Below are 25,175 nucleotides of genomic sequence, written 5' to 3'. Positions count from 1 at the left end.
CAGCCTCTTTCATCAAAGGAAGTTAAGCTCATAATTTTATAGCAGAAAACTCCTTTTGAGTTTTAGTTAATTTAGTCCTGTAGTTAATCAAATATCCTTCTGTTATGTGGTGGCAATATATACCTATGTTTTCAGTGAATATCAGGGCAGTGTCCATAGAGAGACAGTCAATGTCAACTTGGCCTCCTTGGATTCGATACCAATTGGCTTGCAAGTCTATAGAGCCATCAAATTTATCTTGAAATCCAGTTTGAGAGCTGTCATTCACTCCTATAAGGACATCATCCAAAGCCCACTGTGCTGAATGTTTCCCTGCAATCAGATGAATAGCAGCAGTCGGAGAAGGTTCATTACACAGCAATAGGAAAATCTTTGTGACCATGACTTTAAATCAAATTGTCTGGAAATTGACAGTGAATTAACACACATATACATGCAGTGACTGACCGTGCTGTGGCTGCCACCACCGGAAAGCCGTGGCGGGTGTCTTTGCTTCCCGTGGTAGGTCAATGGAAATGATTTGTGGCTCCAGAAACGACAGGAAATCCAACTCCCGAAGCAAATGCCAGAGTATCCCGTTGTCATTTGAATACTGAACAACAAGCCCTGAGGTACAAGACATAAATTCAGGGATGAGGACAGCTTTCTTAGAGGCAAGGAATAGTATTTTTTAAACAGCAAAACTGCAGCAACTCCAAACTGTGTCTCAGAGAAGGAACACTCATCATCTAACTTCCAAGGCGTGAACTAGTGGACCCAGAGGTCCATCAGTTTCCTGACAGCTTCTAATGCACTGACTGGCAGTAAATGGAGACTAGAAATACACTTTAAAGACCACTCAGCCTTGGAAGAGTGATGAGTGGGCTGGTTAGGGAAACATAAACCTGCTGCAGATCATGTAGTTGCGATTTAGAGTCTATCCCAAGCATTCCAAAGTCTAAGTTCATCATCATACACTCAGAAGAAATATCTTAGCTTCCCTGGTACAAGATGAGTTGCACTGCTTCCTGCTGAAGCACCAGGGCTAAGTGTGCTCAGTTGGGAATCCCGTTGGGTAGACTTTAACCAGCACTTCATATTCAGACAGACCTTATACAGAGAGAAACCTGAATAAGGCCCAATCATTCAAGAGTAAAGCAGGAAGACTCATGTTCTCCATGGTCAGTTTTCCTTCATGGTCTCTGTGCCACTTCTCCTTGAGTTTATTCCATCGGCCTCTACCGCTCCACCTGCCACAAGGTGACAAGATCTGGGGAGCTACATATTATAGGGCCAGGGACCTCATGTGCTATCTATCCCTGATGCTTCTCTCAGAAATGTCTTTTAAAAGAGGACACAGGGAAGGGTAATGACTAACAAAGGCAAACCTGCTATGGATAAGATTGTGGGACTATATGTACACACACACACACACACACACGCACACACACACACACACACACACACACACACACACACAATCAGTAATGGTCACAGGAATATTTATCTGTGGGAGAAAGCAGAGGGTATTATCTGATGGCTTATTCCACAATTATTCATAAAATTGGTACTGATGCTACAGCACTCAGTAGAGCAGGCCCTGCACCTCACCTGGACACCACAGTAGTGCTGACCCTGAAGGCAGGGCATGGGTGAGCCTTCCCTGAGGTTGTGAGGGTCGGAAAGCTGGCCCTGCACCTCTCATCTGCCATGTGGTGGTGAGGGTGAGGGTGAGGGAAAGATGCCCCCCCTTTGCCCCTTGCCACCTGTGGTGGACAAGAGAGCTGACCTTGCCTCTCAGTAGATGCAGCATTCGGGAGAGCAGGCCCTGAACCTTGCCTAGGTAACACAGTAGAGCTGGCACTGTTGACGGGGTCTCAACTGAGTCCCCCCGAGAATGGGAGTGTGAGAGATCTGGCTCTGTCCTGCATCTACCATATGGTGGTGTAGGCAATACCCTAACCCTAACCCCCCCCCACACACACACACCTTCCCATGCTTCTTGAGGCCTGTGGCAGGTGGCAGTCCCTGAGGTCATGAGGGAGAGAGAGTTGTCCCTGACTCTCATCAGCCATAGCACTAGATAAAGAGGACTTTTCAACTCCCCTGGGCAATACGGTGGGGCTGGCCCCAGTGGTGTAGGTATGGGCCATCTGGCCCTGAGGACCTTGGGGCATGAGAAATGGCCCCGCCCCTTGCTGCTTACTACATATGTGAACTAGCCAGTGCTGGAGAGCTCGCCCTGGTGGTGAGGAAGAGGGAGAGCTATCCATCTGACCAACCCAGCAACCACCCAGACCCAGAACCAGGGTTAAGAGTTGGCCCTTCCATCATCCACTCCATCTATGATCTGCTGGAGCATGTGAAGGAGCCAGTCCTGCAGACCCAAAGCTGCAGGATCTCCATGATACAGGGCAACAACAGGATGTCCGAGAGGAGTCCCAGTGAGGGCCTAGTACTGATAGTGTAGCAGAAAGCAGAGGCTTCAAACCAGACCAATGACTCTTTGCAATAAACACTTACAAGTAATGATATATGGGCTAAATAGTTTACTGTGTGATTCCCTGCATCATACCATAGCTTCTACAATGAGATTTTTCTCTTCTTTTTTTCCCTCCTCTTTTCCTTCAAAGTTTATGTATTTTTATCTTGGGAGGAGGAAGGTTGCAAGGGCACAGGGCAGATGGGAAGGGACAGGGAGATGAGTGGGATCAAGATGCATGATGTGAATTCCACAAAGAATAAAAAAAAGTTGGGAAAATGGTACTGAATATTCATAATAATAGTTGGGGACACTGCTTCTACTTCTTAAGCATTTGTAGAAATTATGTCCAGTAAAATTTTATCTGCTATAATTTTAAATTAAATTTTAACTCTTGAAAATATACATATTGTGTAATTACAACTCCTTAATCCATTGTAATACTAGATAATAAAGAGTTAATTAGCATAAAGTTTTGAGAAATTTTATGATAAAAGAGAAAGCTGTTCAGTGCAAATTGACAGCATATAAAATTACAAGCACTGCATCCGACAAGTGGCAATGCCAGGAACAATAATGAGAAAGATGCTAAAAGCTAGAAATCTGCAGAGAATTCAGTTTAATATGTTTACAACTGAGGAAGCTGTCAGGTTGAATGAGAGAGTAAAAGACACTTGGAGAACAGAGTCTGTGTTCAGTGTGTTGCATACAGGGATGGAGAATTAAAGGTATCATGGGTTGAGGGCACACCTGCATGTCAGGAAAGCTGAGAGTCACATAATTCCATGAAGAAAATGAAATTTAGGGTTTCTAGTTGTCATTGAGCCAAACAGGGAGATGTTTGGCCCTCAGTGCTGGCACTACTCAGTAACTCTGAATATTTAAATATGTCCCATTACTTTTTAAGGGTGATGTTGGATGTCTGAGAGTGTAGACACTCCAAAACTTTCATTATTTTGTTTCTATTGATTTGAATTAATGTAATTTATATCCAGTTAAGTGATGGAAAAGAGACTGGAGTACAAAGGCGAGAAGAAGTGGGGGGGAGTTGACTCGTGGCAGACACATTAGAAGTAACGTCCTAGAAATGAAATATCATGGGAATCAAAATCTCCCTGATCCATTCTGGCTTCTTCAAACTACAGCCCAAGACCGGTAGCCTGAATCATCTGAAAATGGGCTTTTTATCTGTGATATCTTTAGAAGTACGTTCACAAGCTCCTTGATGCTGCTCTCCTTAAAAAGTCTCGGTCTGAGTTCAGGAGGAATTAATAACTTGCTCCTAACAGAATGTGGTAGGAGCCAAGGTGATTTTTGGAATTAGGCCATTAAAGGCATTATAATTGGCCTGGAATGACACCGAGCAGTACAGTGCTTGATCAATAACACACTAGCCCTTCTTAGCACCACTAAAAAGAAATATGGAAGGCTTTGGGGGTTCATTCTCGCTCTCTGTAGAAGCTGATGTACATGTAGTAAGATATTCTGACAGCCTGTGGACAGGTCTGCATGGAGAGAAGTTGCTCTGGCCGAAGCCTTTGGTCTGTTCTCGAAACAGTTCATCTATCCCTCTGTAGAGTTTCCTAGCACTGTCTTGACTGCAGCCTTGTGAGAGCCTGACCCAGAGGCCTTCAGCTAAACAGTGTCTGCTCCTGCTTTCCTGCCTTGCAGGAACCATAGGAAAACACATTTGTTGCTTTCAGCCACTTGGTCTTTATGATAGCTTGCTATGCAACATACCATTCCATTGTCCCTGCATCAGAATTTGCATGTTAGTAAATGCAAATTCTGGAAGACCTTTATCAAAATAAAAATCTCAGGAGGCTCAGGCATGGCTCAGGAGGTGTGCCCTTCATTTGGTGCTTGCTTTCTACCTGTCTCCTCATTAGCTTTTTCAGGAGCGTCTTGGCTACCTATATGCAGCAATGAAGTCTGCAGAGATGAAACCTTAATTCTGAAGTATGATGAGGTAGGAGCTCCCAGACAAGTAGAGAGTGGAGGAATGTCAGGAGGAAAGGGTTGATATCCAGTTTATGTCAGTTGTTTAGCCCCATTACTGTGTCATCTAACACATTGTACGTTTGAATAAGCCAAATCATTTTAGCCCATCTACTGAATGTTTAAAGCATGGAAGACATTTCTCTGTTTAAACCACAACTCCATCTGCATCCTGCTTAGTCTTACTGAAGACGGCCTAATTTTGGGTTTAATTCCAAATATGTAAATTGGTGTTTCAGCTTGAGTAGTAAGGAATTCTCACTTTCATCATCAGGAGAGATTTGTTCAAGGATTTAGTCAGATTTACATGTTAACGACCAATCTTCAATAAAAGGAGAAATGCCTATGGGATGTGAATTATATGGCTAACATGATGGTTCAAGACTAGCTGAGAACAAATTGCTTGTTCCTAAAAGGATCCCAAGGGAAACTAGCCCCACAGTGCAAACAGCATCAGTAATAATATATAGAGTGTCAATGACAAAGCATATGCTTCCCACAAAGTCTTTTTAAATCTTATATACAAATAGGGAATACAAATATGGATTTTTTTCACAAGACTCAGGCATGGAAGGTTCTGTCCGATTAAAATTAACAACTGCCATTTGCGTGGCGAACTGGTAGCCAGCCTGTTGTGTTAAAATCAGTAGCCCCCTGTGTGCTTACTCTCCATCTCCACAGTTTAGTTGCTTCTGTTTTCCTCTTGCAATCCAAACTTTTTTTTTTAGTTTTTCTTTATTGCTTACTGCCTGACTTCTTTTACTAGAGATGCCTGTCAGGTGGCCATTCATGCCATCCTGGCTGCTTCCCATTGTGCACATGGTGGCCTTGTGCTTCTTGTCACCTTCAGGACACTTCCTCTTTCTCTCTGCCACATGGCTGGTAACACCCAGCTCCCATCCAGCAGACATTGAGTATTCTGAGTGCTGGAATAAGGACATCTGATAATCCATGAAGAAAATGTAACACAATGGGGAAAACCTTTTATTTCTATTTTGAAGGGATTATTTGTTACTTCAGCATAAACTAGCTGATACATCTGTGGTGACTTTGTAGTAACATTGTATCTGTCTGCAGTGTCCACAAAGTATCCGATTTAAAATAGACTCCATATACATCTGTAGAAGAGATGAAAGAATGCAACATAGCCAATGGAAGTTTCTAGACAGCTTCCTTAGCAAAAGGATGATTGGAATACTTGTTAGAGCAAAAGTATTAACCATTTAAATCTCCAGACAGGGATGTCATGGAGATGACCAGTGTTGACCAGAGCTCTCGAAGTCTGCTGACTAGCAGGTACTGTTTGGTCTAGTGTATCACATGCAGCCACAATCTGACACAGTAACAAATTTAGGTGGTAATGATGTAAAACCCAAGGCTGTTTTAAGATTGAAGTTTGGAGGAAGATTCATGAGAGAAGCCTGTGGATTTTGTGCGAAGAACTAGTTACATCAGGGTTCCTAAAAGAATCCTAGACACTTGTATCTCAAGGCTGTTGTGTTTCTTTCAGCACCTTGTAAATTTGGGGGCAGAAAGAGTGGGAGCCTACTGAGAATGGAGCTTAGGTCAAGAGAAGGGAGGGTCACATCATGCCAAATGCATACATCCTGGAGTTGGTTCAAATCCTTGTTTGCCTACTTACTATCCATATGACTGTGTACAAGTTCCTGGGCCACACCATGCCTCACTCTCCATACCTGTTAAACAGTTCTAAGACAGTATGCATGGCAAATAGGTACTCAGAAAAGTCAACCTTTAATTATACAAGGATTTTGTTCCCTCCAGAATGTCTAAGGGCAGAAGTAGAATTTGATATGTAATTCAATAATTCTCTGGGCAAACAAGTTTAGTCCTCACACTGAATGCAAAAAAATCTCTCCTATTCTTTTTCCCTCTCTGTGGAGAGTTACAAAGAAATAGAATTCACCAAAAACAAATGTCATTTGATTCTGCCTAGACCCAGGGCAGTCTCAAGGAGAATCTTGGGGTCTGTGGTTCACACAGCAACTCTTTCTATGAAGCAGAACAGGGGGCAGGAATGATTTTCCCGTTTATGAAATCCACACCAGACTTTGGGAGGAAAAAAAAAGCTAATCAGCAAAGCTGTTATAATTTCTATAAAAATATAGTTAGCTTGGGATTGGGGATATGGTTCAGCAGTGAAGAACTCAATGGCTGCTCTGCCAGAGGACCTGGGTTCAATTCCCAGCACCCACATGGTGGCTCAGACCTGGCACACACATGCACACAGACACAATTGCATAGACACCTCTGCACATAAAATGCTAAAACTATTTACAAAACCGCAACAATTGTTTCAGCTTACCCTCATTTCTGGCCCGTGGCTTGATGCATGAGATACCTGATGTTTTACTTCCGATTTGAACATAGAACTGAACAAGTCTGGGAGGAAGCAAACACAATACAGACTTTAGTTTGCTTACAAACAAAAGGAAAAAAAAAAGACGACTCCTATCATTGTCAAGTGCCACTTCTAAAGTCACAGGGATAGATGAGGGGCAGAAAGATATAGGTAATAGTAAGTTAATTTGGCAAACATTTAAGGAGTTAATTGATATGAACAATGACCTTATTTTGTATAATGATCCAAAAAAAAAAAAACAATTGTACTCATTTCATTGTGACAGCTGATGTGATTTCATGACAAATTAAAAAAAAATCTAGATAATGCAATCTTAGAAACTTAAGATGAGGGAAAGAATACTCCCCACTGAGACGTTAAAGATTTAGAAGGGCAAACAGTCATTTGCCCAATACAGACTTAGAGTGAGCTGGCTAAATTTCTCACACCTGACACTCGGTGGTGATGCAGACTGTGCCTCTGCCCATGGCAACCAGTGAACTCTATGGGGCAGGCAGATCTGTGAGGACAGGATGCTGGAGGAACTTGGAACAGACTAACAGCAGAAAAAGTATGATAGGCAACACTGGATTTTTAGTAAAGAGCATGCCTAAAACTTATGTTTCTCATTTTCTTCCTTCTAATTTCCAGGTAATTCAATCGATGTGAAAAGCACAGCTTCATTTTAGGTGTGCTGCTTGTTCATTTGACCCCTTAGCCAAACAGTTGTTGGTTTCACCGGTAGGTGGCAGGGTAGGCATTTAGATTTGGGAGGGGGAGGCAGTTTTTTAGTGACCACTAATGGACCACCTAAATGCATGGTGGAATCATTTTCAGACATCAAATTCAAAGTTGAAAATAGATTTACTTCATCAATTTACACTAAGAAGGTGTAAGAGTTTACAGGATAACACAGACATTTTGTAAACTGAGACATAGAGACCTTGACAATAAGTGTGTGCTGATTAACAGACTCCGGTGTGATTTTATTTTATTTTATTTTATTCCCTATCTATTTTATTATACAGCCTAAGTTAAGCTTCATTTTTACACATTATAATCCATAGGTAGAAGTATTATACAAGATACCCAGCAATGGTCAATGTTCAGAAGAAATATTCCAATCAATAACTTGCCTGATATTCCTGGTGTCTAGTGGGACAGTCCTGGCTTCCCGTTTCCCAAGGCCATTGAAGTAGAGGGACCTGCCATCGTTGAGTGTCCCACAGCCAGTCCCAACCTGCCCTCCTGTTATCTTGTACCACAGTGGGCTTAGCTTCCCTTCAAACCTATCGAACATCTCGCTGTGATTAGGGATGTTAGACACACAGCTCCCTTGGGTAGCTTCAGGGAAAAGAAACATAGACATGTTGTTGAAATCACTGAGTATTACAAGATGCACTTGATACAGGGCAAGGAAGAGTTCACATTGTGCAACTGTCTCCCTAACTTATTACTAACATAATAATTACTAACAGCCATTATTACTAACAGACATATTATTGCTAGGCATGTGCCGTGTGCCCGAAATCCCAGCAGCTGGGAGACAGAAGCAGAAGAATCAGAAGTTCAAGGCTGTTCCTGGCCACCTAGTGAGTTCAGAGTCAGGGCTACACAAGACTTCTCTCACAAAGACACAAAAAGAAATCAGTGAAATTTGTCATTTTTGTCTTTAACTTTTTAACTTTTTAAAAATTTTCTTACTTATAAAAACATTTGTATGTGTGTTTCCTTGCACACATACATGCCTGTACAAGTAAGTGCAGGTACTTGTGGAAGTTGGAGGCATTAGAATCCCCAGGAGTTACAGATATAGATGGCTGGCTGTGAGCCACCTGTTGTGGGTGCTGGGAATTAAACTCAGGTCCCCGAAAGAGCAGTGTGAGCTCTTATCCACTGAGCCATCTTTCCAGCCCTTAATATGTATTTATTTTTACAGGAAGACTGGTATGGGAAATGTTGGTTCTCCACAATGTTCCTATCTAGAGGGCTTGTGTGAGCAGAGGTCCTGTCCACAATAAAGTCGTTTGTTCATTGTCTCCATATTGAGAGGTTCACAAGGAGAGTCAGCACAGAATTTTTAAAAAATGCTGTCCTCGAAACTCTACATGACATAGGAGGTTTGCAAGATCGACCAGTCTGTTTTTGGTTTCTTGCCAGATGAAGGCCTGAGTATCAACATGCTGGGAAGGGGCCTTTTGATGTTGCTGCCAGAAAAACTTTAGAAGCAGGATTTTGTGGCTTAAGATATTTTCTCCAATTTTATGCTTTAATCTCAGCTCTCTCAAAACTTTTGCTATAGCAACACCCAAAGGTGAATATTTAAAAAAAAAAACAATGAAAAAACAAAAAAGCATTTCTCTTATAAAGCTCTCCTTCGACAGTCTTGGGCTTAGTATTTTATGTTTGCATTTTAATTTTAAATGTTGAGCATATGAGAGCTTAGGGAGACCCTGAAAGCATGCAATTAAGAACTTGGGTTGGGTTTTGGAGAGTAACTACATGAACCAGGGCTCTTTTCTAGTAATGTCTAGCTATGGGACCCAAGGAGAATTGTTAAAATAAAAATCCATTCTCTGCCTCAGTTTCCCCAATGTAAACAGGATCAGCGGTACTATGGAACAGTTATTCTTAGAATCAAATGAGATAAAATAAAAGGTATTTATTATAATGTTTGGCATGATGCAGGGCCCTAGGTAATGTTCATTATGATTGCAATTATTAACAAACAGATTCCCTATAGGGAGTGACACTAAACCTGTATTCTTTCTAGGTAGCTTGAAACTATAGAACACTTAGCATCTCAGTGCCTGGATGGCAAAGTTCTAGAATTCTTAGACAGAGAAAATGATAAACACAGAATCTGTTTTCTGTGTAAGAGTGAACTTTTACCAGCAAATTGTCAGAGACACATATTGGCCTTACCTGTGTATCCCAAGTCACAGAAACACACACCCGAGATGCAGTCTCCATGACCACTGCAGTAACTGGGACAAGGCTCAGATATGTACACTCCATCCAAGCCAAAGGGGGGCACGTTCTTCTGAGAACTGCTCTCTTGGATCCATCGGAATCTGGTCTTGCTGTTGGGGGAAACAGGTCTATTACAGTCACATCTCACCAAAGTATTGCAGAAAGGCCCAGAAAGCCTCATTCCCATGGTGTATGATACACTCTGACGCCCATATGGTGTCCCTCAAATCTTTCTCAGATCTGCCCAATTTCTTCTTCATCATCAATAGTTTAATGTCAAGGAGGGATTAGACACAATAGTCTTACTTTTTTTTTCCTACAGAGGATCTTTATTTCAGCTGTATCATAGGATTTTGTTTATGTATTTTCTCACCCCATGATCTTTAAGAATAACCAGAGGTTATCCTTTTTAGTTAATCTTTACACTTCCATCATGTTAGTTTTATGGATAGTTTTAGAGAAACTATTTTAAAAATGTAAATTTATTTATAATTTGACAATTTCATGCATGATTATAATGTATTTTGATTATGTTTATTGGCCATAATGCTCTCTTATCTCCCCCCTGCTCCCTCTGGACCCCCTTTTCTCCAGTAAGTTATTTGGCAGGTTTTTGAGAATGTTTTTTGTTGGGGAATGTAAAGAGACTCTGTCTATTTGGTATTGACAAGGGAAGGCAAGAGCTTGTTAGACAGCTCTACAGTCACCTGCCATCCGTGACTCCCTTTTCTCCTCATGTCACCTTTAAATCTCTAAGATGCTTATTCTGTGATTTCTTAGTAACCAGATGGGATGCCTCTCAGCAATGCTAACTGTGAATGGACAAAGAAAATTGGCCTTTACTGCCATGAGTGTGGAGTGCCAACTACCAAGTCTCCAAAACGGTGCCCTTGCTGGCGTTTCTCTACATTGCACCTAGCACCTGATGCCTGTTTCTTGTCTCAGTGATACAAGACTGGATTTGTACACAAGTAAGTTGGTACCGCCGAAGTTGCTGTAATAGGAAGAGCTGGTAAAGAATTAAGAGAAATCAGGCACTAGGGAAATGTCTGGAGAGCTACAAAGATGACACCAGCTAACAATCTAAGCAACAGAGGAGAGGCTACCTTAAATGACCTCTCCTGATAATGAGATTGATGATTAATTCATATGCCATCGTATAGCCTTCATCCAGTAGCTGGTGGAAGTAGAAGCAGACACCACAGCTAAACACTGAACTGAACTGAAATCCAGTTGCAGAGAAGGAGGAGTAATGAGCAAAATGGACAAGACCAGGCTGGTGAAACCCACAGAAACAGCTGACCTGAATAAGGGGGAGCTCTTGGTCCCCAGACTGATAGCTGGGAAACCTGCATGGAACTGATCCAGACCCCCTGAATGTGGGTGTCAGTGAGGACACTTTGGAAATCTATGGGGGCTCTTGTAGTGGATCAGTACTTATCCCTAGCATAGGAATGGACTTTAGGAGCCCATCCCACATGGAGGGATACTCCCTGAGCCTAGACACAGGGGGTTGGCCTAGGCCCTATTCCAAAGGATAAGACTGACTATGAAGACCCCCTACAGAAGGCCTCATCCTCCCTGGGGAGCAGAAGGGGCATGAGGTGGGTAGGGTGTTAGTTGTGGGGGGGCAGGGGAGGGAGAGAGACCTGGGATTAACATGTAAAATCATCTTCTTTCTAATTAAAATAAAACAATGAAAAAAAAAAGAATTAAGAGAGCAATGGGTGTGTGACCATGCGGTGCCCGGAGAGTAGTGGGTAAGTTATAGATGCTGAACATGGGCCATTTGGGAAGGAAAGGCATGAAAGAAGAAAGCACACATTTGAAATCTACAGCATGAATTCTAATTGGTCTTAATAATAAAAACACAGAGTCAGATTATAGGGGTCAATACTGAAAGGTCAGAGAAGCAGAGCAGCCGGTCACTAGTTCTTACCTCTACTGAATCCTCAGACCCAATGCGTGATCCTGTCTCTATGAATCCTCACACTGAATGCTCTGAGCTCCTGTCTCCTCCCGCCTTACATTCCTCTCTCTGCCCACCCACATCACTCCTGTCTCCACCTCCCTAGTGCTGGGATTAAAGGTGTGTGACTCCCAAGTACTAGGATTAAAGGTGTGAGCTACCACCACCTGGCTCTGTTTCTCTTTTAGACTGAATCAATCTCGTGTAGCCCAGGGTGGTCTTGAACTCACAGAGATCTGCCTGCCTCTGGCCCCTGAGTGCTGGAATTAAAGGTGTGCACCACCACTGCCTGGCCTCTATGGTTAACTAGTGGCTAGCTCCACACTATGCTCTTCAGGCAAGCTTTGTTTGTTAGACCACAAACAAAATACCATCACAAAAATCTGTTGATGCACCTGACCACAAGTGTTTTCATGAAGTCCATAACCCTTCAACACAATAACTATTTGAGATACAGACACAATAGTTTAAGAAAATGTTCATTAAAGTGGTGTTGTGGGTTTCTAAGTGCATTCTGAATGTTAACCCTCATACCCACAGATAAGTGCAGTCCTCACCCCTCATCAAGGGAGCTTCTCTTTGCTACAGAGACAATTACAGAAAGCCACAACTGATCAAAATGCCAAGTTGTGGAGCCCAGCCCCAAGTGATAACTTCTAAAACCCAACTCCTACACCCAAGGCTCAGCGATCATGTCTGAAAGAGTATAAGAGCTGGAGAACAGGGAGCTTGCTGTGAGATTGTGTCTCTTAGGAATGTGAGAAGCACATCTATAAAATTCACCAACATATCTACCTATACAGGAGCTGAACAAGGACAACAGACACACTAATATGCAAGGGAAAAGCTCAGAGTCCAGGAAGCCTCCACCCTATACAAAGCACTGTACACAACTAAGGAAAAATAGTCTTGTCCAAAGAAGAGAATACTAATTAGTTATCCAATACATATATACAAGTAACATTATACTGACTGAGCAGGCTGTACCTACATGTTTAGGAACACACACACACCCACACACCCATACACAACAGCAATTAGTGAGAAAAGAACCCATGCATTTGAGAGAGTAAGGAGGGAAGATTTGGAGGAAGGAAAGAGAAGAGAAAAATGATGTAATTATATTACAATCTCAAAAATAAAAAACTAAAAATAAAAAAATAATTAAAATGTTTATTATAACAATGATGGTGATGATGAACTAGTCAGACATTCCAAAGGATTAGCCAAAAAATAATGTCTAGATTCACATTAATATGTAGGGGAGTCAGCCTGGGCAATAAGTGTCATTTGCAGATTTCTTGGGTCTCAGTGGGGACGCCCCTGAGAGTTGGGAGTGGCATACACACAGACAGATATTTTCCACTGCCAGTGTCTGTCTTCTGTAGGTAAGAACTGGGTGAATTCAGGAGCACAAAATGCTCCTTTGGAAATTCCTCGTAGTTTCTTTCTGAAGGAGCCAGGCTCTAGTAATGATTGGAAGCATGCTGCTTCCTGGCAAGATAGCTCCAAGTTTTAACACTTTGACTCTCGGCTTTTGAACACTGCATTTGGAGCTTCCTGGGCTTAACATATTGCAGAAAGTAAACCAATAGCTCATTTACTTGGGATAAGCAGAAACATATTTATTACTCTTTAGCAGAGGGCTCTTCACCACAAATGCCATCAGTAAGTAAGCTGGGTGGGATCCAAATTAATCAGGAAGCTGGATTCTAATGGAGAAGATTTCTTTTTTCCCAAAAGCTGAAATCCAAGAAAATATTCAAATACTGAGAGCCTCAAAATCTTGGCCTACTTACTGATGTGAAGGCCAAGCTTCCCAAATCTCTTTTGTGGTTTGACCAGCTAGATGCCTCTACCGCTAGTGAAGAAACTGTAATTTTACAGATTGAGCCACATTTTACAGATTTGTGTTCTTTGACTCCTGATGATACTTCTGTTTTTATAGTGATTTTGTTTCATCACCCTGATACTCTATTCATTGCAGCAAAGGGGTCCACTCTACGCTTGTGTATTTGGAGGAGCTGTTTGGGGGCCATGGTTTCATAAATTATGAAGGGAGTAGTTGAGGTGAGAAGAACACACAAAACAGGGCTACACTGATAGAGACAGCTTCAGAAAAATGGGAGGTAAGAGGACATGGCTGTCACAGACGGCAAACATTAGACAGCGTCTTATGGAGTTGAATGATTCCTCAGAGAGAGAGAGAGAGAGAGAGAGAGAGAGGGGGGGGGGTGCAGGGCAGAAACCAGGAGCCGAGCACAATGGACAGGATTGCTCTCAGGGAGACCTGCCTTAGAGAAGGAAATGCTTGTCCTAGACGTTGCTTGGATAAAGGAAACTGAATTAACAAGCTTGGTGACATTCAGTGTTCCTATAGCCAGGTAACCGACTCCCATTTCTTCTTGTTCCCTCTCTTTTGTTCATCTCTGCTAAACTAGAAAACAACACTGACATCTAAAGACAAAGAATTTACCTGTAACTCGACATGGATCGGATGACTGAAACGGTTTAGTGCCTAGTTTTTGAAACAGCTGACAGTTAACCGTTTTGCTTCAAGGTTCACCAGGCTCACACAGAATTTTACATCTTTGATCAAATAAGCATTCTAGACACTTGCCCACCAACAGCTATAGTGCATGTTACACACTTAACTAATGATGGAGGCAGACAACACAATTAGCTTCAGTAGCTAGATCAGGCTCAGTAAATCTGTGATCGATTAGGTGAAAAACGTGACAGCAAGAACAGTGCTTAGCAGCTGTGTGAATATGCTGCCTCCACTGCCACCCTGCCAGAGGGCAGGGTAGGTTATCCCTGGCAACAAACAACTCCAAATCTCGTGAATTATTCCAATGCAAGTTTGTTTCTTACTTAGTTTATGTATCTAGCATAGGTAGGCAGAGAATCTGCTTATTGCACTTAGAGCCTGAGGCTGGTGCATGTTTTAGGTCACTGCATGTAGCACAGGTTGTGCATCTGGGTTCTAGAAAGACAAGTGCTTCATCCGTTCACATTTTATTAGGCCCTGTCAAATTTTGAAGAATTCGGGCATCAGCCTGCCTTATCTAAGAAATAAAGATTCTTGGATATCGCTGAATGACTCTGTATGTTATACCATCAAGAAGCAATATAAACAGTTTCTTGTATCATTTCAGTTCTGAAGTCAAAGGCCTTGGCTGAGGCACACTTAATGTTACACTCTAGAATTTAATTAAAAAGTGTCTACTTGAAGAATGTTTCTTTATCTTTTCTAAAATGATAGAGTGAAAAATAACGATCTCTTTTTTACCTACTATATCTGATACAAAACGCTATAAATTTAATCTAGAATATTGGACCTGGAAAAACATGTCTTTACAAAAAAATCAGAACTTATCTGCTTTTGTTCTTCTATTTCTATTTTTTTTAATTTTCCAGGGGTGAAAGACCCTGTATTTCTTAGCTGCCAAGTAGCTGAGAGCTAAATTAACTGATTCACTTCGAATTTTTATTCCATTTATCTTATCCTTCACTGAATTTTAAATTTTGTCAGTTATTATTTGTTTTAGTAGTCTATTTAAATGGTCATTTACACTGCAAGATTCTTCAACATTTCTATGTAAGGAGGCATCAAATAAATAAAATCTATGCATGGCAAGAGCTTGCTGTAAGGTCATGTGGTTCTTTGAACCCTTAACATCTTTTGTTCACTGTTCTATACCAGGGCCCAGAACTGTACTTAGCATAGTCAGGCGATAATGAACAAATAGTTACTGAATGAATTAATAGGTGAGTGAGTAAATAGTGTTCCCCATCTCCTTATACTATTTTGGTGATTCTATTTCAGTTTTTATTTTTATTTTTGCCTCAAGTAACTATTTGGGTAGTAACAGCCACACTCTATGAAGCAATGGCACAGAACTAGAAACCTTGCTTTACCTGGATGCGAGGGGCCTTGGAATGATAATGGTGATTCTTGTCCATTCTTCAAAGTCCCCAGTATAATAGACGGTGGGCTCACTCAGTTCTCGGGTGTTCCCTTCACATCCTTTGCCAACTGAAGTTGGAAAGCATCCTTCCTTCACCAGAAACCAGGACATGCCAGCATCGTGTGAATACTGAAGGAGAACGGGGGCCGTGCTGCTGAACTGACTGGCACACCCTATGTTTAGCTGTTAGGGAGGGGGCAGAATTAGACAAGGCTTTCCTTCAAAGATACTGTTCATCAAATTAGGAGCAATGGCAGCCAAGGCCCCTGCTCCCGAGTAGGCATGACATTTAAGTGATAAGCAGGATACAGTTAAGACTCAACCCAGACCCTCTATAAATTCTGGAAGGTTCACTTCAATAGAGAGCTGGACAAGATCTCATCCTGAGGGTTTCTGGAGTCAGGAAGTGTTTTCATTCTCCTCCCCAGAGGACACAAACAGGTGAGAAGTCTGAGAAGCAGCTGTCCTTCAGAATATGGCTGCCCAGAGGGAGGGCTGCCTCTGTTGGCTGTGGGACAAGAGCCATGCACATGTATGCACGCACGCACGCATGTATGTATGTATGTATGTATGTATGTATGTATGTATGTATATATGTTTTGTCCAAGATCAGTAAAAAAAGATCCAGTGTCAAAAGAGGTGAGTTTCTATGGTAGCATCAATTTCAATTAAGGAACACACACAGAGATGTTTTGCCCAAGTCAAATGACTATAAACATAAAGTGACATTGTTTAAAACTTGTAAAATATGCAATAGCCACTGCCCTAGCACAGCTATTTTGGGTTTCTGCCCTTTAGAGGCATATATTCTGGCCATATATTTGAAATTATTACAAATTAAGCAGCTCTCTCTGGAAAAGCTGGCAGGCTGACCAGCCCAGCTACCACCCAGACCTAGAACCAGGGATATGAGTTGGCTCACCCCAACATCCAATGAATCTGTGCACTGTTGGAACATGTGAAGAGGATGGACCTACAGATCCAAAACAGCTGATCTTCGTGACACAGGGCAACAGCAGGATATCCAGGAGGAGCCCCACTGAGAGCCCGTTATTGATGGTTCTGCATAGGTCAGAGGACTCGAACCTAAAGGGTGAACTCTGTGGCTCACAGGACCACACTACAGCTTCCACAATGAGATTCTTTTCCTTTTCTTTTTTGGTTTGATTTTTGGTTTTGCTAAATTTTGTTATGTCTTGGGGGGGGTTGCAAAGGCAGAGGGTGAATGAGTGTGTGTGTGTGAGGATGGGCACGGGAAAATGGGTGGGATGGGGATACATAATGAAAAATGCAAAGAATCACTAATAATTAAAAGAGAAAAAAGAAGTCCCCTCCCACTTCCTATATCAGACAGTTTTCTTATTACATGGTGCACTGCAAAGTGTACCACCCAGTTCTTGCCATGTGTGGCTCCCACCACAGAGGTCTCGGGAATGGCATTTTGGAGTCAGAAATCTGAAAACACTTCGAAATATTAATTTTTTTTTCTGAACGCATCCTTCTAGCACAGTACTAGGTTTGGTATTACAGTTTAAGACAGTATTTTTCTAAATTAGGGTATGAATGAACTTTAATACTGTTTAGTTCATTTGCTGGGTAACTATTACTGTCACACATTTCCCTAGTTATTTAGTTGGTGCCGTCATGCACTGTGAGGGCTCTGTCACAGTGTCTGGGACCTATTCTACTAGAACGCTTACTCTCTAGTTTTTGATCTCCTTGAGGACTAGGGCCATGGTTTGTTTTCTATATTCCTAGCAACCTGCTATTTGTCACATGGCAAGCAGTTACCAGGAACGCACCAGAACTATATTTTTATACAAACGATGCCAAATGATATTTTAAGGATTTCTAGTATATATTGACTATCAATCCATGTATGATCCATAATTAACACCTATCACTAACTATTGAGCACAAATTACTAGGTATGTAATGAAATGTGAAAATTTGGATATTCCTAAGTATTGTTGCCCCTTTGAATACCTGAAAAATCCACTATGTTTTTCTTACTTAGCTTTATCTCTATTTTTTGAAATTGTTTCTATTGAACTGTACATTTCCCCACTCACCTTCCCTCCTCCCCTCTTCCTTTCCAGCCTCCCCCTGATCCCCACACTCGCAATTTACTCAGGAGATCTTGTCTACCCCCCTTACTAGGTAGACCCATGTGTGTCTCTCTCAGGGTCCTCTTTGTTACCTAGGTTTCCAGGGTTGTGGCCTGTAGGCTGATTATCCTTTGCTTTATGTCCAATATCCACTTATGAGTGAGTACAATCTGTGATTATCTTTCTGGGTCTGGGCTACATCACTCAGGATGTTTTTTTCTAGTCCATCCATTTGCCTGCAAATCTCAAGGTGTCATTGTTTATTCCACTGAGTAGTACTCCACTGTGTAAATGTACCACATTTTCTTTACCCATTCTTCAATTGAGGGGCATCTACGTTGTTTGAATAATTCTGCTATGAACACAATTGAGCAAATGACCTTGTGGTGTGAATATGCATCCTTTGGGTATTGCTGGGTCTTGTGGCAGATTGATTGCAGTTTTCTGAGAGACTGCCATACCAATTTCCAAAGTGGCTGTACAAGTTTGCATTTACCACCAGCAGTGGAGGAGTGTTCCCCTTACTCCTCCCTATCCTCTCCAGTATAATCTGTCATTGGTGGTTTTGATCTTGGCCATTACGACAGTTGTAAGATGGTATCTCAGAGTTGTTCTGATTTGTATTTCTCTGATGATCAAGGATGTTGGATATTTCCTTAAGTGTCTTTCCACCATTTGATATTGTTCTGTTGATACTTCTCTGTTTAGATCTGCACCCCATTTGTAAATTGGATTATTTGTTTTTTTTTTATGCTTAGTTTCTTGAGTTCTTTGTATATTTTGGAGATCATTCCTTTGTCAGATGTGGGGTTGGTAAAGATCTTTTCCCATTCTGTAGCCTGCTGTTTTGTCTTGTTGGCCATGTCCTTTGCTTTCTGGAAGCTTCTCAGTTTCAGGAAGTCCCATTTATTCATTGTTTCTCTCAGTGTCTTTGCTACTGATGTTATATTTAGGAAGTGGTCTCATGTGCCAGTGAGTTCAAGGCTACTTCCCACTTTCTTTTCTATGAGGTGGTTGGTTTTATGTTGAGATCTTTGATCCATTTGGACTTGAGTTTTGTGTATGGTGATAGATAAGGATCTCTCGTATTCTTCTACATGTTGACATCCAGTTATGCCAGCACCATTTGTTGAAGATGCTTTCTTTTTTCCATTTTATAGTTTTTAGCTTCTTTGTTAAAAATCAGGTGTTCATAGGTGTGTGGTTTGATATTAGGGTTTTTGATTAAATTCCATTGGTCCACCTGTCTGTTTTTATGCCAATACCAAGCTATTTTTATTACTGTAGCTGGCTTCTACTCCTCCTGGGTGAATCATCATCATCATCATCTTCTTCTTCTTCTTCTTCTTCTTCTTCTTCTTCTTCTTCTTCTTCTTCTTCTTCTTCTTCTTCTTTTCTTCTCCTCCTCCTCCTCCTCTTCCTCCTCCTCCTTCTCCTCCTCCTCCTCCTCCTCCTCCTCCTCCTCCTCCTCCTCCTCCTCCTCCTCTTCTCCTTCTTCTTTTCCTTCTCCTCCTCCTCCTCCTGTTTTGGTTTTTCAAGACAGAGTTTCTCTGTATTGCTTTGGAGATTGTCCTGGAACTTGCTCTGTAGACCAGGCTGACCTCCAATTTACAAAGATCCACCTGCTTCTGCCTCCCGAGTGCTAGGATTAAACACCCGGGGAAATTGTTTCTTTTTGTTCTAGAGCTTTCAGGTGTGTTGTTAAGTCTCTATTCTCCAGTTTCTTTATGTAGGCACTTAGTGCTATGAAATTTCCTCTTAGCACTGCTTTGAAAGTGTCCCATAAGTTTGGGTATATTGTGCCTTCATTTTCATTGAATTCTAGGAAGTCTTCAATTTCTTTCTTTATGTCTTCCTTGACCCTTGAGTGATGTAATTGAGTACTGTTCAATTTCTGTGAGTTTGTAGCGTTTCTGCAATTTGTGCTGTTGTTGAATTCTAACTTTATTTATTTATTTTTACCTCTTATTTATTTATTTATCTTGTTTTTTTCTTTTTTTTTAAATTTTATTTCACTGTTTTTTATTTGAATTAGAAACAGGATTGTTTTACATGACAATCCCAGTTCCCTTCTCTGACCTGTCCTCCCCTATCACCCTCCCCCAACTAAAAACTTATCTATCACATATCCTTTCTGCTCCCCTTGGATGGTGAGGCCTTCCATAGGGTGTCATCAGAGTCTATTGTATCCTTTGGGATAGGGCCTAGGTCCACCCCCGTGTGTCTTGGCTCAGGGAGTATTCCTCTATATGGAATGGGCTCCCAAAGTCCACACCTATGCTAGGGATAAGTACTGAACTTCTACAGGAGGTCCCGTAGATTTCTGAGGTTTCCTCACTGAAACCCATGTTCCTGGGGTCTGGATCAGTCCCATGTTGGTATTCCAGCTATCAGTCTGGGGAGCAAGAGTTCCTGGATGTTCAGGTCATCGGTGATCTGATAAGATACAGAGGGTTATTCTTTTTTTTTTTTTTTGTATCTGTTGAGATTTGTTTTGTTACTGAGTATGTGGTCAATTTTAGAGAAGGTTCCATAAGGTGCTGAGAAGAAGGTGTGTTCTTTTGTGTTTGGGTGGACTATTCTATAGATGTCTGTTAAGCCCATTTGAATCATAATATCTGTTAATTCCTTTGTTTCTCTGTTAGGTTTCTGTTTGGTAGACCTGTCCAGTAGTGGGATGTTGAAGTCTCTCACTATTAGTGTGTGGGGATTGATGTGTGTTTTAAGCTTTAGTGATACCTCTTTTACAATGTGGGTGTCCTTGTATTTGGACACTCTCAGAATCGAGAGTTCATCTTGATGGATTTTTTACTGTGACGAATATGAAATGCCCTTCTTCATCTCTTTTAACTACTTTTAGTTTGACGTCTACTCTGCTAGATATTAGGATAGCTATACCAGCTTGATTCTTAGGTCTATTTGACTGAAAAATATTTTCCCAACACTTTACTTTAAGGTAATGTCTGTCTTCGGATTTGAGATGTGTTTCTTGTATGCAGCAGAAGGATGGATTGGCATCCATGTTCCCTTAGTGTTTGTAGGACATCTATCCAGGACCTTCTGACTTTCAAAGTTTCCATTGAGAAGTCAGGTGTGATTCTGATAGGTCTGCCTTTATATGTTACTTGGCCATTTTCCTTTGAGGCTCTTAATATTCTCTCTTTATTCTGTATGTTTAATGTTTTAATTATTATGTGGACAGGGAACTCTTTTTTTTTTGGTCCAGTCTATTTGGTGGTCTGTAAGCTTCTTATACTTTCATAGGCATGTCAGTTAGGTTAGGAAAGTTTTCTTCTATGATTCTGTTGAATATATCTTCTGTGCTGTTGAGTTGTATATATTTTCCTTCTTCTATCCCTATTATTCTTAGGTTTGGTCTTTTCATGGTGCCCCAGATTTCCTGGATATTTTGTTTTAAAAATTTATTGGATTTTAACATTTTCTTTGGCCAATCAATCTATTACGTCTATTGTGTCTTCAACACCTGAGATTCTCTCTTCCATCTTATATATCTGTAGTTCCTGATCATTTACCCAGATTTTCCATTTATAGAATTTCCTAGGTTTGTGTTTTCTTTATTGCCTCTACATTTTTTAAAGTCTTGAATCATTACCTTTACCTGTTTTATTGTTTTTTCTTGGTTTTCTTTTAGGGATTTGTTGATATCTTCCAATTTTTTGTCTTTTCCTCCATTTCTTTAGGGGAGTTTGGCATTTCCTTTTTGAGGGCCTCAATCATCTTCATAAAGCTATTTTTAAGGTCATTTTCTTCTGCTTCACCTGCTTTGGGATGTCCAGGTCTTGCTGTTGTAGAGCCACTAGTTTCTGGGGGTGCCGTATTGCTCTTTATGTTGTTGAGTGTGTTTTTACACTCTTGTCTACCCGTCTCTTCCTCCAATCAGTACAGCTGGAGCCTGTGCTTCAGGGGGTCCCTCCTTCTCCAGTTGGTGTAGTTGGGAGCTGTGGCTCTGTTGATCGGTGCTCTCTGGTGAACCATACCTCTAGGTGCAGGCAGTTCTGATGTTCCAGAGGTCATTGATGCTTCTGGTGTCACGTACAGGGCATGGCACTGGAGGCTGGCTGGGACACAGATGCTCTTTCCCAGGGGAGCTTCTTGGTAGAGTTTTTGGCAGCCGCTGCTGTTGATGTTTCTAGGCTGCCTGGCTCCTGCACCTCTTTCTGCTCTCCAGTCAGCCAGGGCCATCCCAGCCCAGCTCATGAGCCTTCTTCTGCTCACCAGGGTTGGTCAAGGCCTGCCTGGTCCAGCTAATGCAGCTGCTACCTCTTCCCAGTCGGTCGGGCCTTGCTTAGCTTTTTTCAACTTTGGAATATCACCATGAAGAATCTAAGGTCTATATTACCATGATATTTGGGATTAATTAAATTGACGGGGTATTGGATGAGAAACGGTATAGTACTTTATGAACATATTTTATATTAATATCAAGTGTCACCAGCAAGGCATATAGACATATGTACTGTTATTGATACTTTGACATTGTAGTTTAATATCAAAATATGAACAAAGGCAGATTACCACTTCCTAGCTGTTGTTGGGAAATAAATTGTCCCTATTTATGTCTAACTGCCTTGTGTACAGGGCTATATAAATTCTATTGAAGAGCCACACATACACATCTGATCTCTTTAACAATTCCACTTGTAAATTATTTAGTGTCTGTATCCTGTCACTATGTAAGGAGCACGTAGTTGTGATAGCTCATTAAAACTGCATTGCTTTCCACTCCAGAATTCACCAATGAGATTTTATTATGAACAAACACAATGAAATTTTGATAAAGTTCTGAGGCAAGAGTTTATCAAGGTAAATTGTCACTGTTTTTGTGGCTTTGTTGTCCAACATGAAAAACAATATACTTTAAGGAAAGTAATGAAAGGCAGAGTAAAAATTCACCACATTACAGGGAGGGAAATTGAAAATGCTATAGTAAATGCATATGATACAGGGTGGGGTTGGAGCCCAGTTACTGTATGCAAACTCACAGGCCTGATCACTAATACACAATTAAAACATAAGCCCCAAGCTGCATGAGACAGACAGGATGTACCTAGAATGATCTGAAAGCAAGGGGTTCACTCCATCATCTCAGATTGAAATACTCTATCAATTTTGCTTTCCGTTATGGAAGAGTTTCATGAACAACATAATGCTATAGGTACAACTTCTGGGAGCTCCTTGAAAACCAGTCAACTGTTTCTCTTATGAGCAAAACTGAAAAGCTTCGCCATTCTAAGAATGCAGAGCCTTTACTCAAGTGTGACCCCTCTTTAAGAGAATATGAAAGACATGTGTCCTTTGGGAACTTTGCACGTAAACTTAGAGTTCTTTCACTCCTTCACCACTCTGGGAAGAGCCGTCTTGCATAAATACCTTGAACTGGAGCACATATCCAGGTTTCAACGCCAGATCTCGAGTCACTGCAAATCGGTCTCCATCTGACTTTCCAAACACCATTGCGGAAGGTGTGGCAGCGCAGAAACTGTCATTTTTAGCCATGCCTTCATTAGCCAACATCAGCCACACACTCATTTGATTTATAGGGTAATCAAAAGCTGGCTTCTCATAAAAGTTCTAATGGGAACAACACAAACAAAACAGGAAGAGAGTCTGATCCCTCTGCAAACAAGGAAGAAACGTTCAGTTCATGACATGTGGGCCATGTACCATTCACATGCCTCCAAAACTCCAGAACTAAATTAAAAAACACACAAACGTTTCCTCTTGATGATTTAACAACCAAAACTATTTTGCCATGATGTATCTAATTATTTTAAACACACTAACAATTTTTCTGATGTCTAGATTTCACATCTTTCTCACATTTGAACAGTCTGTGAACTAGCAGCCCAGGACTGAAGTTTCTTACTACAGAAGAGAGCAGCAGCAACAACAACAACAAAAAATACATTACCTAATCCTGTCAGATCTTAGGTCCTTAAAGAAGCCATTTAATTGTTCTTTCTCTGATCCACCATGCCAACTGTCTGCACCTTGGTGTTCTGACGTGAGACATACCTGGGGCAAAGTCGGGTTGACAACTGGGATGACCTGCTTCTGCTTCTCTGACAGAATGATGATGTCATCGACTGCCCACTGATCGTAGTCCTCCCCTGAGAACACAGGTTGCCACCAGCGGAACCTGGTACAAGGTGTCTTCGCAGCTGCAGGGAGCTCCAGATAGACAAATCTGCATAAAAACAAATCCTTCATGGCTGGGAAAGCAAAAGCTGTGTTGTTCTTAAAAGCTGGTGAAGTAACAAAGGCAGAAACAAGAGAAGCTTTAGTTTTATTTGATCCCCTGGGACTTCAGAAGTCTCTGCATGTGGACAGATCACACAGGAGGCTTGTGCAGTAGGAAAGCTTAGTCATTATTTTGTCCATTTCATGTGTAATAGTGTGTCAACAGACTGTCTTGCTGGCTTCTCGGTGTAATGGTCATAACTTTTAAATGATCTGTTTATTTTATGTGTATGAATGTTTTGCCTAAGTGTATGTGTATATGTATATATGTATAGCAAGCAACATTATATGGCCATAACTTTTAAAGAAAATATCTTGAGTTGTTGAGATAGCTCAGTAGGTAAAGGTTCCTACTGCCAAGTCTGATGATCTGTTTGATCTCCTGGATCCATGTGGGAGGAGGGAACTAACTTCTGAAACTGAACTGTGACTTCCAATTGCTCATATGTATGCACACTAATTAACAATGTGCCCAAAGACAAGAAATGTGAAGGAAACCTGTTCTTCTATTGTGTTACTACATTAAAATAGTGTGTTTTAAAGTTTCAAAGTAATCCTTACTCATGGTGAAATATATAAATTGTGAATTTAAGACAAGATATAATCATCAATAAATTATATAAGGTTGGGCTCTATTAAAATTTTAATGTGTCTTATCAGTTTATAATATATTATATACATGACTATATGTATACTATAGTTCTTTACATTTTAAAACAATGTATATAAAATTATTTCAGATCATTTTAATGTTTATATAACTTTCATTCTATGGGCACACTACTGCTTATTTCATAACTCTGTATAATTTTTCATAATCTTCCATACTATGCATAATTCTGTAATAAATCCTATGCATAAAGCGCTTGGCCTTTGATTCTTGGGTTAGATAAGATTTTAGGTAAGATTCTTAGACATGAAATTACCGGGTCATGTAAATTACTGACATTGAAGATTTCCACTTTCTAAAGTCCTTCCTAGAAGGTTGGTAACAGTTTCCAGATGGTGTGAGAGAGGCTTATTGTTCATGTTGAGAGAGAACTTCATTAAAAGTGGTGTGCAGTCTTTTCAA

The 25,175-nt window shown here is 41.0% G+C and overlaps 1 protein-coding gene across 2 annotated transcripts in view; it reads right to left on the bottom strand.

Moving 5' to 3' along the window:
- Reln (reelin) overlaps positions 1–25,175 on the bottom strand; it is a 446,863-nt gene that overhangs the window by 85,876 nt on the left and 335,812 nt on the right. For both annotated transcript variants that reach the window (XM_027393422.2, XM_027393423.2), the window contains exons 26-33: positions 23,879–24,050; positions 23,234–23,434; positions 15,685–15,917; positions 9,747–9,904; positions 7,958–8,165; positions 6,786–6,862; positions 448–606; positions 124–312 (exon numbers count right to left, since the gene is read on the bottom strand). In XM_027393422.2, the coding sequence (XP_027249223.1) occupies positions 124–312; positions 448–606; positions 6,786–6,862; positions 7,958–8,165; positions 9,747–9,904; positions 15,685–15,917; positions 23,234–23,434; positions 23,879–24,050 (1,397 nt within the window). The remainder of the gene's footprint in view (positions 1–123; positions 313–447; positions 607–6,785; positions 6,863–7,957; positions 8,166–9,746; positions 9,905–15,684; positions 15,918–23,233; positions 23,435–23,878; positions 24,051–25,175) is intronic.

Source organism: Cricetulus griseus (genome assembly GCF_003668045.3).
Source record: "Cricetulus griseus strain 17A/GY chromosome 1 unlocalized genomic scaffold, alternate assembly CriGri-PICRH-1.0 chr1_0, whole genome shotgun sequence".
NCBI classification, from domain to species: Eukaryota; Metazoa; Chordata; class Mammalia; order Rodentia; family Cricetidae; genus Cricetulus; species Cricetulus griseus.
This window is presented reverse-complemented; position numbering and strand designations above follow the sequence as displayed.